Raw genomic sequence first — 13,033 nt, 5'->3', positions numbered from 1 at the left:
GCTATGATACAAGCGGTTTCACAAGCAGAACGCTTACTCTCCACGAGAATAGAAAATACTATGAAAATACTCCCATTATCATATAACGTAACCTTATAAGCGGAAAATGAAAACGCTCCTCGCGTCTTAAATAACTGCATCTTACTTACTTCGTAACTTCATAAACTGTTATCATAAAAAGTATCAATGTATTAATACTTAATAAGCCATTTACCGTACAAAAATGCTGTTTGTGTCAAAAGCGTCTTAAATGAAAGCAGCTTTAATAGCTTCCCGCGGCGCGATTGGTTTGTCTCTACTGTACTAGCATACTTTAATATAAGTTTATTTGCTTTTAGACATTCTTAATTTAGGCTTATATTAGGCAGTTTTGATGAAATATGGATATAATTTTTAACACGTTAAAATGTAGTGTTACAGAGAAAGACCTAGGTCGACATCGTAACATTGTTAAGGCACCGCAGTCACATGAATGCGTGTGGTAAAATCCTAATAAGCCGATTACGATGTAAGGGGGTCGAGCGTAGGCGAACTATCGCGTATCGATATCGACTCGTTTCGTTTACAATCACAATGCATCGATTGTCGACAATCGATCTGCACGACGATACATATACCTAGCCCTCAGTTCATGTGTGAAATAAATCAGAAAAAAGGGTTTAGACCCATATTTGTCAAATCATTTTACAAGTTATATTTGTACACGAATGGTATTTTAGAGCGATTTCGTATTGACGTCAAAGAAATGTTATGCTAACGAAAATATTATCGTACAAACATCTTTGGCATACAAAAACATTTTAGCATTGTGTATCTTTCATTAAAAATGTTGTTTTTTTTTTTGTACTATTAGAGCGTGTTCCAGAGTCGTCTATCAGATTGAAAAGCAGTGATGGATCCTACTATTACGCAATAACGTATTCATCAATGCGTCGTTATTGTAATTATGTAACGCCTTCTTTTGATACCCTTTGTTTTTTGTCTGTTTGTTTGGCTCCGTGCTTTGTGATGCGACTGTTGTTTATTTTCTATTAAGTTTATTACATTAGACACGCGGTACTCGCTTTCTATGCTAAGTGAGTTACGAGCAGTAACATGCATTCATCTATTGGTTTATTGTATCGTGGACGATTTGCATGTGACGTAATATTCGATCGACTTTTTAAATAAAGATAAAGATAAAAAGTTTTATTTCCAGAAAAAGTACAAAGTTACATAAGATTAACAATAGGTCCCAAACTAGGCTAGGCCTGTATCTTGGGCACCTGTACACAAATAAACTGTCAAAATAAAATAAAAATCATTATCATAAGTATGTTATGTAAACTTAAGAATAAACAAAATAAAACGTTACAGCAAGTATTTCGTCAAGGTAAGTATAGTGTACATTATTAATACACTGTGTGTGTGTGTATATGTTTGTGTGTGTGTGTGTGTGTGTGTGCGTGCTTGTGTGTGCGTGTGTGTGTGTGTGTGTGTGTGTGTGTGTGTGTGTGTGTGTGTGTGCGTGTGTGCGTGTGTGTGTGTGTGTGTGTGTGTGTGTGTGTGTGTGTGTGAGTGTGTACGTGTGTGTGTGTGTGTGTGTGTGTGTGTGTGTGTGTGTGCGTGTGTGCGTGCATGTTCGTGTGCTCTATTTAATTACAGTTACAAAATCTTCCGCGTCATCGTACGATGTTTGTAGTAGGTTGGCTTTAAGTTCCTTTTTTGCTTTAAGTTCCTTTTGTCATAGAGCACTTCTTTTGGGAGTTGTAACAGCAGCTTTATTCAAATGCAAGCCATGTCAATTATGATCGCAATACCGTAGTGCCGCAGCACCACCGGTATCGTAGACAAGTTGTAAATTGTCTATTATAGTTGTTTGCAGTCGCGAACCGGGAATAATATACGTGGGATACTAAAATACACAAGGCGCTTTTCTTTTGTGATTTAATTTCAACTAAATAATTATCGAATTTGTGTGAAAATTGATCCTCCTCATCCTTGAAGCGCTCCTAAGATTCGGCAAAAAATATTTCAATTCGACAAATTTTCAATGTCAAATGCTCAGTCAGATCAGGTCGTGTGGGAAATCATGTTATGACCCTAATTAAAAGTTATTGAAATAATTATTCTGCGAGCTCAAAGCAAAAAGAGTTAGTTCTTATTTTTCTTTCATTCTCATAAATATTATCTCATAAGGATTGCACCAACTCAGTCCTTTCGTAATTATCATTGCATTGTTTGTTTCTGTAATTGAAAACATATACCACACGTTAATTAAGTTGCTGGCAAAGCTTGCCTTGATGGATTGTTTTAAATGAAATTGTTTTTTTGTCTGTTCCGACTTGGCATGAATTTGCATGTGTAATGCCTCAAATGCATTACCCCTTGGCCGCTCTGCGTGGGAATTTCGCATCGACAATAATGTTTTTGCTCGTTTTTTGTCTCGTGCTAAGGAACTTCGAGGTACACATGCCGCAGACAAAGTCAAGTCGTAATGTCTGTATTATACTCGTGTTCTCTTTGTGGCTTTATGACTCTGTACGGTGCTTGAGGAATAATTAAATCGAAAATGTGATTTTACTGGGGCTGTAAAGATATTTTGTTCATCCGTTCACTCTATTCCTTATTATTTTCTCAGCGAGTAGCAGAAAACAGTATGGGGGAACATTCAATGCTACTTTATTCTAAAACATTTGAAATCGCATTTAAGAGTCGACGTTTTAAAAGGCGACTTTATCGTGCAATTGTATAGGACGCGAAGGTACTATAGGATCTTGGTTGCTACTTCAAAGGTCTTCCTGAGGAAGTGTCAAACCGCGGCCACGACTTCCTTTCTCCCTGCCGCCGCCCCGTTGCACCGCCCTCTCGCTCGGTGCGATGGGGTGCGATGGGGGCGGGTCAACGACCTCCGGCCGATGTTTGCCGTGCGATTTTGAAGACACAAACATGAGGTTTTCGTTTATTTTCCGCGGTGCGCTTTAGTGGCTATCGATCGTGATTGCATTACTGTTTGTCTTTTATTGCTAGCCATTTGTTTTAGAAAAATAGCGTGATTGGATATCGCCATAAACTTGAATGTTTGGACTTGTTGATTTTGTTATAAGATTTGGGATGTGGTTTGTTAACAATCAAAGATGATTGTCTTCATAATATTTCGTCGTCGAAGTATTAACTTTACACAATTTTTTTTTTACTACAGGTACTAATAATAAAGCTTTTAAGAATTAATGTATTTGAGAGTCGCTTGAATTTTTCTAACTTCGATGTCGGATCGCATTAAACTATTTCTGAAATACTTAGGGTTACATTATAAAATTATTAGTATGTCGATAGCTGTGCATAAATTAGCAAAATTAACATGATATATTGTTCCAGAATCGTTGATCGGGATTCACTGCACGCACGGTCTGAACCGCACCGGCTACATGGTGTGCCGCTACATGAGAGACCGCCTCGGGGTCCCCGCCAAGGACGCTATTAAGAGTTAGTTATTGTCTATAAATATCACCATGAACTGTTTATTACTTCACCAGAACGTCTTACTTCGCACGCCTTCTGTTACACCTCTTTATTAGACAGTTTTGATGTAGAATTCATGTTCAATGCGATGTAGCTGCCGTGAACAAACTGATGTAGTAGTACCTTACCTGCACTTGTGACTTTACAAAGAAATTAACATTATCATGCTCCCCAACCTCGGATACACGTTCATACAAAACTTACTTTTCACCAAAATCATGACGTTTCTTCTCTATTGACACATGTATATTTTAAATTGACTATTGTTTCAGAATTTGAGAAGGCTCGTGGGTACCAGATAGAACGGCAAAACTATATAGCAGATCTATTAGGAACTGAACCTCCTAAGCCGGACCTAGGATGTGACACATACATCAAGCCTGTAAGTAACAGATACTCGCCTAGTACCAGGTCTCCACTCGCCATTGAAGAAGAAAGGATCTGCGAGGATAGACAAAGAGACAGATTTAACAGGCAGAATAACAGGTATAATAATAGGTACGGTGGCAGACAGGACAGCAGCAGCCACGCTAGGGATAGTAGAAGTGATCGAAATGACAGTAGAAGTAACAATTGGAGAGATAAAAGAGACAATGAATCGTCATCACATTGGAGAAACAGAGATAGCAACAGATCATATAAAAACAAAGAAGCCAGTAAGACAAGTTCAAGATCACGATCGAAAAGTAGTGATTCAAACTATGATTTTAGACGCGATTATTAAAACTTTTTTATACATTTTGTCATACATACTGTTAATAAAGTTGATTATACATTGACAGGGTATTTTTAGTGAATATGTTTGTTTTTCTTTAGATCTAATTAACAAGCCGGAGGGTGACTTAAAGTGGGTGAGCACGGGTTAACGGAGAAGAAGAAATGAAGAGAAAATCTATGGAATAGATTACATTTTCATTTCAACAATGTGTACTTAATATTCTTAGTCTTGACTTTTTACTTGCCCTAGTGAAGATATAATTATAATTTCGTTATTGTTATTAATATTTGATCTTGCCTTAAATCTTGTTCCATTCACGCTTTTTTATGCAATGTTACAAAGTTGGGTTAATTTGGTAGTTCCTTGCCATACTGACGCAATCCTTATTAAAATCATTTCCATTGAATTTACAAGTGCGTATTTTGGTAACACGAAATTGTACTGTTACCTAGGTTTATCGACTTGTATCGGTTCATATTCATGTCTTTTAGACGACTCCCTCAACCACGCTCGTTAGAAAGGCAGCTAAACACTCGTGTTCCTACTATAAAGTGACTCACGACACTGTTGTAGTCTTGTAGATTTCTTTTTATCGTATACGTATGTTTGGTATATATATTGTTATATTTGTATATATTTGAATAAAAATATGTTTATTTTTAATAATAATAAATTATTAATAATTAACGTTAAGTATATTTTATTTATTTATACTTAATCGTATAACAAATTCGTTATATATATTCGCAGTATTTTACCTAACCGAGTCTTATTGTTTATTTATATTGGGTTATTTGTGGAAAAACGCTATTCTCTTGGTATAAAAAGGTTTATGATTAATTAGGCAATGTAATGACGTCGATTATCGAAGTTGTTCATTAAAATATAGGTTAAACCGGCGCATCAAGATACCCATGAGAACAGCTCTTGTTATGGTGAAATTGGTGAGATCACGTATGTGGCGCGCGTGTCCGATGCTATCGGGCTCCCGTGAAGATCGGGTGCTTATGACAAGTGGCTACGACACGCCTCGTGAATGAACCGACGACCACTTTGACCATATTGATAAAATGTTTTCGAGAAACAAAAGTTGGAGAAAAATATTTGGTATGTGATAGGATATAGATAGCTGGTTGTGTCTATACTATTGGCTACGTTTAAACATTTTTTAAAACATGTGACATGGACTTTATAGTGCAGCGTTACTTAAATAATCTTTGAATTTTTGCGAGCATTTGAGCCCAAAATGTATATACATAGTTTAGTAGCAAGAAAATCTTCCGTTTGTGTTACTAAAACAAAGCCTTTTCGAGTAAAACGACTATGATGATATGAACTCTTAATAATAATAAAGATTGTAAGAAAAATAAGTTTTATCTTCTACAATAATGACGTGATTTCGTAAGCCTGTGTCGTCTATTTATATGAATGACTAAGGAAAGGCAAGCCGATAATATCTTCAAAGCTTTTACAAAAAACTGCTATAATTGTAAATGCGGTGAAGTAATGCATAAAGTTGATTTCCCTCCTCCTGCTCCGATGCCCTTAAGATTACTTTTGTTTACGAAATGATCCGTGGAAGAATTCCGGCCATTCATATGCATAGGTACCCATTTGGATAATTGTACCGAAAGTTTATTACCATGTAACATAGGGTTGACTGTCAATTTGAAGCATTTTATATTTTAAGGGAATACATTTCTGTATAAACACTTAATTATTAGAATTTGTTCTCTCAATTAAAACAAAAAGATTGTCAGTAGCAGAATTAAGATGCCTCCAATACTAAACTGTGTGAATAAATCAAGTTAAAGATGAGGCAGATAGTGTAAAGTGCGGATAGTTTGCTGTGACAGGGATCGATTTCTATGAAACGGAGTGTTTTACGAAACAGAAAACTGAATTATGACCTGGTGTTGGAATGTAACATTCTCTGATATATTTCTCGGCTGATTCAAGTGTAGTGGTAATGCTCGAGGTTGTCTCTGATTTATTTGTTGTCGATACATTCGTTGCTTTCTCGAGTCGTCGGGTGCAGTTGCTTTTATTGCTCTATTGTTTGCCTCCTGGGCGTAGATTACGAGTACTTCTAGTAATTTACTTGTAACCACTGTGTATTGTAACTATCGTTTTCTAACGTTAGTGTCGTAATGAATTGCAATATATTCGCGTGTGGTATGACCCACAGCAATCATTTGAGATGAGCGATTGCTGTGAAAATTATGTACTGTTTGCGTCTAGAAACTAACTTTTAGTTAACGTGAAGGCGCTCTACTGTGATTTCTCACGATGTGACTTGAGATCGGAATCGTAAAAGTGAATACTGTTATCTTACGACCCAAAAAGGACGTAAATTAGCGTCGCTTTGTTAGCTCCTAATAAAATGTAACATCTTAACTAATGTTATCTCATATTTTTGTTTGGAATCTTAACTACCTGGCTTCCGTCAAGGTGTATATCTTTAGGTCCTGCGGCTTGAGTGACGTGGATGACTATTTAATTTATGTCCATTACTTTGAGGCGTTTCATTTTAATGTGCTCGTTCATTTGGGTGACAGTCAGTGACGCTTCGGGCGCCATATCGATTGTTATCTATTCACCGACGATTCAGTCGGTGTCTGTAGGTCAGTTGTGTTGATTTTTGAAATAAATTAATTTTATATGAGTTTTTTTATGAACTAATTTCATTGTAATAAATTTTAAAGGCAACCAAGAACAATATTTAAACATTTTGTGGAGATTGACTGTTTGTTACTTTCAAACAACCCATAGTATAGGTACGAAACCTACTAATCCTAGTTTATTAAAATTGACCTGAATCATTATTATTTATTTACCCTTCTTTCATTTATTGTTCCTTAAACAAACACAATCAAATAATTATAGCATACCACCTTCCACATACCATTCTCAAATCGGATGATAAATTTCCATTCAGCCATTATCAGTTTCAATACAAAAAGTCCTTAATAAACAAGTTGGATCAATAGCTCCTATAATGAAAGTAGCTGGAACAATATATAGGGGCATTACTCTCGCGATCCTATTATCGGATCGATAATTCAATCTGGGCCGATATTGTCTGTGCCTCGGGCCGCCGACGCCGCGCCGGTCGCTCCTGCAGTCCTGCGAGCTACAGACAGGTAACTAAGTTTCGTCTTGGTGGATACGTGTATAGTACCTCTGTGAGGATATTGTGTTTTGTATGAGGGAATTGTGAACGACTATTGATTTATCTCGTAGAGCTTCTAGCGTATCTCAAAATAACTAAGTGATTTCCTAGAACTCCCACTTCTGCAAATTAAAAAGCATTTAATAAATGTTAATTGGATCGGTTTATTAACTAAGTTATTTTTAGGTTTTTAGAAATGTTACGTTTGGTAAAAACAGCACATGTCGATTGACGATATTATTATAGTGGTAAACAGATTTCATACCTGATCGAAGAAAAATTAAGAACATAGGTGAAAAACTGTAGGATTTTTCTAACATAATTCTGTATTGTTAGTCTATGGCAAATAAAGCGATTAATAAACCCGATCGATAAAATGAACGAAGGCATAATAACATTAGGTTTCGATTGAAGACAATTAAAGGGTTGTGCCGCAACTGGTATCGAACCCCGGAATTGTGACACTGGGTCATGTTTTAATTACAACCTCGTATTTAGAAACTCCACTTGATATATTAATATAAATTGTAGGTTCTGTTTCAAGGGTATAAGATACGCAGGAATAAATTAATACCTCCTATTGTTTACCACTTTTTTAAATCTATGTAAGTATATCATTATATCAGATGTTTTAGTGAGTAAGGAATGAGATGTATTACGTGTATTGCTATTTGTTACTATGAATAATAATATGCTACTGATAACCTGTACCGATTTGTAAGAATAAGGTTTCCTACACCTACACATGTAGTGTGTGTAGGAAGGAACATTAACCAAATTTTGATGTTCTGTGTATGTAGGACTGTAGGTATCCCTGAAAAATCATGCATAAATATTACAATTTAACTGTTGTACCTCTGCGGACTATTCAAACACGACCTTTGAGTACAATAGATAAAAACATAAGATAACGTAGGTACCTATAGGTTGTCTTTTATTTATACTTTTGAACATAATTATACATATCTCGCTAATAAACGCAATTACGTGTAATTATAAGTTATTTTAGAGATATATCAATACATAGATGTAATGACCTACATGATTGCTAATTATCAAGCTGGGAGGGAAGCTCAATGAATTCAGCGAGTATGTGTTAATAAATATACTAATTAATAAAGGTTTCTTCGTCGTATATGGCTGTATTTATTGTTCACTTGATGAGTACGGCCTCACTTGAACGCAGGGCTAAGGACACATTCTTGGAAACTATAAAAGGTGTTTGGAAACTTGGAAATACAAACTTATTTGTGGTTTGATGTTCGCGATTTCCTTGTATATTGCATACCAGGATATGACAAGAGTGAGTAAATGCAAACAAATTAAACAATTTGAGCTTTAATGAAAGAAACTATGTGATCTGAAGTTGTAGATGACAAACATCCGTGTCTCGCTTTTAAGATATAAATTGAAAATGGGGACGTATTATTCCGATCTCTTAGTTCAAGAATATACCATTATAAACATAAGATGACTTAACTCATCGAGAAGTTTCTGAGGATCGTACCAAGTGGCGTTACAACTGTTCTTATGGGAAAAAGGCGTAATATTATGTATGTTTGTATGTAAGATACATTGATATCGATATACCTACTCCAACTACTTAGTTGTAATAAATTTCAACTTACCTTAAGCTATATCTCGTTGGAAGTTGGAAGGAATAGGTACACGTTATACCGTACCTAAGCACCAAGTGTCACAGGAATATCTGATAATTGTTCTAACTAGGTGGCCGCTATTCCCACTAGTCACTAGTCGGATTGCTAATAAGTCCCTCTTAGCTAAGGTACGCCGGAACACTGGTAATGCAGAGCTAAGCCAATTGTCTGGTAGACTTGCGTAGAATATCAGAGATGTCGGTAGGTAGGTACTTATTTTAAGTAAGTTTAGAACCTACATCTAATAGTTCTCTTCCTAAGCTATCCTATTCCATACACAAGTATATAAAGAGAGATGATTATGAAATATTCGGATATAATAATACCTAAATACTTGTTAATATTGTAGGGTTCTGTGTGTATTTTGTTTCGGCTCTCGGTATGGAAATAAGTTTTCCACTCCCTCTATGCGAGGTAAACTTTTTCGAGCAGTGTAGAGCACGATCATTGTGCTCTACATTAATACAAAACAGCTGCACGCCTAGTCAAAAATATTCTAGAGCAAATACATCAATGGATTTCTAAATAACATTTTAACGAAGTGCATCATGAAATCGTAGGGTGATGTCATAAGGGTTCAATTTTACCGTTTAAGGAGCTGAATCCTTAGTAACGTACATTTCCGGTGACTAATCATAAGCACGTTTGACTCACGTTATTTGTGCAACGGTTTTAAGTTAAGGAAAATCTATGTATGTATTAGAAACAGTTATTAACAGTAAAATAAAATCGTCATTTTTTATCTAGGTATCTACACGTGTAAGAGCACCGACGTAGCTGTTTACCTACTGACTTTTTCGTTATGTGAGTGATAGATATCAATGGTATATTTAAAAAAATCTAATGGTGTGGAATGTACCTATCTAATAATGACTAAGAAAAAATAATTATTATTGTAGAGTCACACTTATATAATAATAATAGTAAATAATAGGGAACATTCTCTGAGTTTTATTGTTATAAAAAGCTGAGATAACTACCATTTCAGTGACATTGATCTGTAGGTTTAAGAACGCTTAACCTTAGTTTAAAGTAGTTATAGTAAATGCCAACTCTATTTTAAAGTTAGCATAAATATAATATAAACAATTCCAGCAATCTAATTCCTCCATCTAAGTTTAAGGTTGTTTCACGAGTATTTTCATTTCGAGAGAACAGGGTGAAAACTCACGACCGAATTCGATCATCATTCCAATGCCTTTATCAATACGCTACCAAAGCTACGGTGCTTTATCGTTTTGGCTATCTTGTCAGCTTTCAACCTTGGAATCAAGACTTGTATTATGTCTTCTCCTCATCGAGCCGAAATAGCTCAGTTGGGAGAGCGTTAGACTGAAGATCTAAAGGTCCCCGGTTCAATCCCGGGTTTCGGCAGTCTTTCTTTTTGCGCATTCCAATTCGTTAACATTTAGAACTGGATTTTAAGATACTCTACTAATAGGAAACCCCTGGAATTTAAAATATTTTTTTTTGTACCCTAGCTGAGGTAGATCATGATTATTTTTGACCTTTGACCTTAATTTATATAAACACCTCTTCATAATCGACTAACTGTAGAGTCACGACAAAAAAGGCAACAACTTAGTTTTACAGAACTGATTAGTGCAGGGACCTAATTTATAATCGGAAACTTACTCAAAATCATTAAAATTTAGTAACATTTGACTAAAACAGGGCTCGTCCGGGATTTGAACCCGGGACCTCTCGCACCCAAAGCGAGAATCATACCCCTAGACCAACGAGCCGCATGTGAAAGGTGTCAAACAACAAGTTCTTACAAAGACTGATTGAATGCTTTACGCAACTGTATAAACAAAATACGTCATAATATCATGCCTATACTCTGGTCTCAACTGAAACCACAGAATATACATATACATTACTGCATACTGAAACATTAACTACATCTCTTTCAGTAAATATGTTTTAGAAAAGGATAAAGCATGTAATTGCGACAACAAACTTGCGGCAACACCTCATTACCTAATGAATTGTAATTAACAACGCATTAAGGTACTTACCTACATTATTGCTAAATAGTACCTACCATGATTTGAATAAAAAAATATCTCCTGAATAGAAGGAACATTGAAATGCGTAATCGTTAATTTGCTTCAATGATTAATATTGTATGCTGATAACTATTCAATCGTGATTAGGACTTAAAAACTACTGAGTGATAAAGTCTAGGAAGCAGTTGTACGAATTCAATGAATAATATCCATTATGTAAATCTACATTTACGATTATTGCAATAGGTATTTGATAATAATTCTTATCTGAAATTCCGTGACTCAACAGCTACCTAGGTATTAGGTACTAATTTACTTAAAGTAGTTGAATACATTATATGACCCAACCTTATATTATTTACTGGTAAAATATTTTATTCATAGCAACGTTTTTATTCTCCCAAACAAATAAATAGCTCAAGACGGAAGATTTTATTCCATTTCCCCATAAATATGTCGTAGCATATTCTTGTACCGAATCCATAAACCAACCAACTGACTCTAAACCTATTCATACAGCTATAAATACAAATTTTACACTTGGAAAATCCTTTGAATCCAGTGACACGAATACCATTCACGTCCCTACAAACAAGTGGGACTAAATCCTCCTTTAATCTTATTAATAAACATGTAAATATCGGATACATTTCAACAGGTCAAATAAAAGCATTTCTCCAGCGTTTGTCCCGATAAGTATAATCTATTGGTAATTAGGCAGTAATATATTGAACTTGGATGTATTCTCCCCTTCATTTGTACAACATTACTCTTACTTTACGGATTTTAGATAATTTATACACTATTTATTATAAAAGTGTTATGTTATAGAGATACACACGGAATGTACGTATAATTAATTTCTTATTTTGTTGGCAAGTTGTGAAATGTCCGCTAATCGTCAGCCATTTGTATTATAATTTAAAATTGTGTCAAATACCGCCGAAGATATCAAGAGCTTTAGAATTTATTGGCATATTAACATTAGCATATGAAAATGTAAATGCTTACGTAAAATAAAAACGTGGTAGATAGCTGGCTTGTAATAAATTGAATATATGACTTTAAGAAGTGTTGATATCTTTAACTTATCCATCTTTTAAATGCAGTAATACTATATAATTATTAATCTTGAGTCTTCGTAGATTTTATAGGTAGCTTACTCGTATAGACTCATAATTTTCAGGAGCTGGTTAAAAAAAGGGCTCGTCCGGGATTTGAACCCGGGACCTCTCGCACCCAAAGCGAGAATCATACCCCTAGACCAACGAGCCGCTTGGTAATAGCTTGAATGGAAACCTTCGCGACGTAGAGCTAAGGCTAATAAACAGTTGTACAAATAGAGCTAGAGTAGAGCTAGCGAAGCCTTTCACATCAGAACTAGCGTGTGATATGAAAGATTCACACACACACACTTACTTCTTCAAGAATAGTGTTTAATGTGTTAATGGTTAATGAACGATACATTAGAATTAAGTACAATTGTTCTGGTTTTATGTGAAATTTTAAATAAATATTATGATTTTTTTACTTAATACACCTACCGAAGTAGGAAGACTAGGTTGTATTACCTATTCGAATTTCAGTAAGTACTTTAGACATATATTTTATTGTGTACTTTGATAGAAGGATCTCACGAGGCCTTTCCCTCCAATATAAGAGTTTTTATGCATATAGAGCCTAAGTAGATAACATTCTTACAGTTGACTTAATAAAGTCTATTTTCTCTTGATTGTAGTTTTACAGGCACAGTGAAGGATTACAGTGTATTAAACTTGCGGTGTTTTCAAATCAAAGCGGTTGATCTTTCAGATTGTGGCCATGAAGCTTGTATCGTAGCGTGAGATTTTACACGTGCCAGTGAATGTACCTCTAGAATAACAATGTAGTGTGTAAATATCGGTGAAAAAGGTTTGTTTTATATTCATATATTTCGATTTTCATTTCTTTCAGTGTTTGTTTTCGTTGCCTG

The 13,033-nt window shown here is 35.2% G+C and overlaps 1 protein-coding gene and 3 non-coding genes across 6 annotated transcripts in view; 2 read left to right on the top strand and 2 right to left on the bottom strand.

The window, feature by feature from the left end:
* The window catches only part of LOC142976176 (RNA/RNP complex-1-interacting phosphatase-like), a 50,975-nt gene extending 46,069 nt beyond the window's left edge, over nucleotides 1-4,906 (top strand). For 2 of the 3 annotated variants that reach the window (XM_076119429.1, XM_076119430.1), the window contains 2 exons: nucleotides 3,358-3,465; nucleotides 3,774-4,280. In XM_076119429.1, coding sequence (XP_075975544.1) covers nucleotides 3,358-3,465; nucleotides 3,774-4,225 — 560 coding nt within the window. In that variant the 3' untranslated portion in view covers nucleotides 4,226-4,280. Of the gene's footprint in view, nucleotides 1-3,357; nucleotides 3,466-3,773; nucleotides 4,281-4,317 lie in introns of those variants that run through there. The other variant, XM_076119431.1, reaches the window with a different exon arrangement.
* A 5,444-nt stretch (nucleotides 4,907-10,350) lies between these two features.
* TRNAF-GAA (transfer RNA phenylalanine (anticodon GAA)) lies at nucleotides 10,351-10,423 on the top strand. Its single transcript has one exon. It is a non-coding gene; the product is annotated as a tRNA-Phe (tRNA).
* A 299-nt stretch (nucleotides 10,424-10,722) lies between these two features.
* TRNAP-UGG (transfer RNA proline (anticodon UGG)) lies at nucleotides 10,723-10,794 on the bottom strand. Its single transcript has one exon. It is a non-coding gene; the product is annotated as a tRNA-Pro (tRNA).
* Nucleotides 10,795-12,263: 1,469 nt separating this feature from the next.
* Nucleotides 12,264-12,335, bottom strand: TRNAP-UGG (transfer RNA proline (anticodon UGG)). The gene has a single exon. It is a non-coding gene; the product is annotated as a tRNA-Pro (tRNA).
* Nucleotides 12,336-13,033: the final 698 nt, after the last annotated feature.

Source organism: Anticarsia gemmatalis, chromosome 10 (genome assembly GCF_050436995.1).
Source record: "Anticarsia gemmatalis isolate Benzon Research Colony breed Stoneville strain chromosome 10, ilAntGemm2 primary, whole genome shotgun sequence".
NCBI classification, from domain to species: Eukaryota; Metazoa; Arthropoda; class Insecta; order Lepidoptera; family Erebidae; genus Anticarsia; species Anticarsia gemmatalis.
The sequence above is the reverse complement of the archived record's forward strand: the minus strand, read 5'-3'. Positions and strand labels throughout refer to the sequence as shown.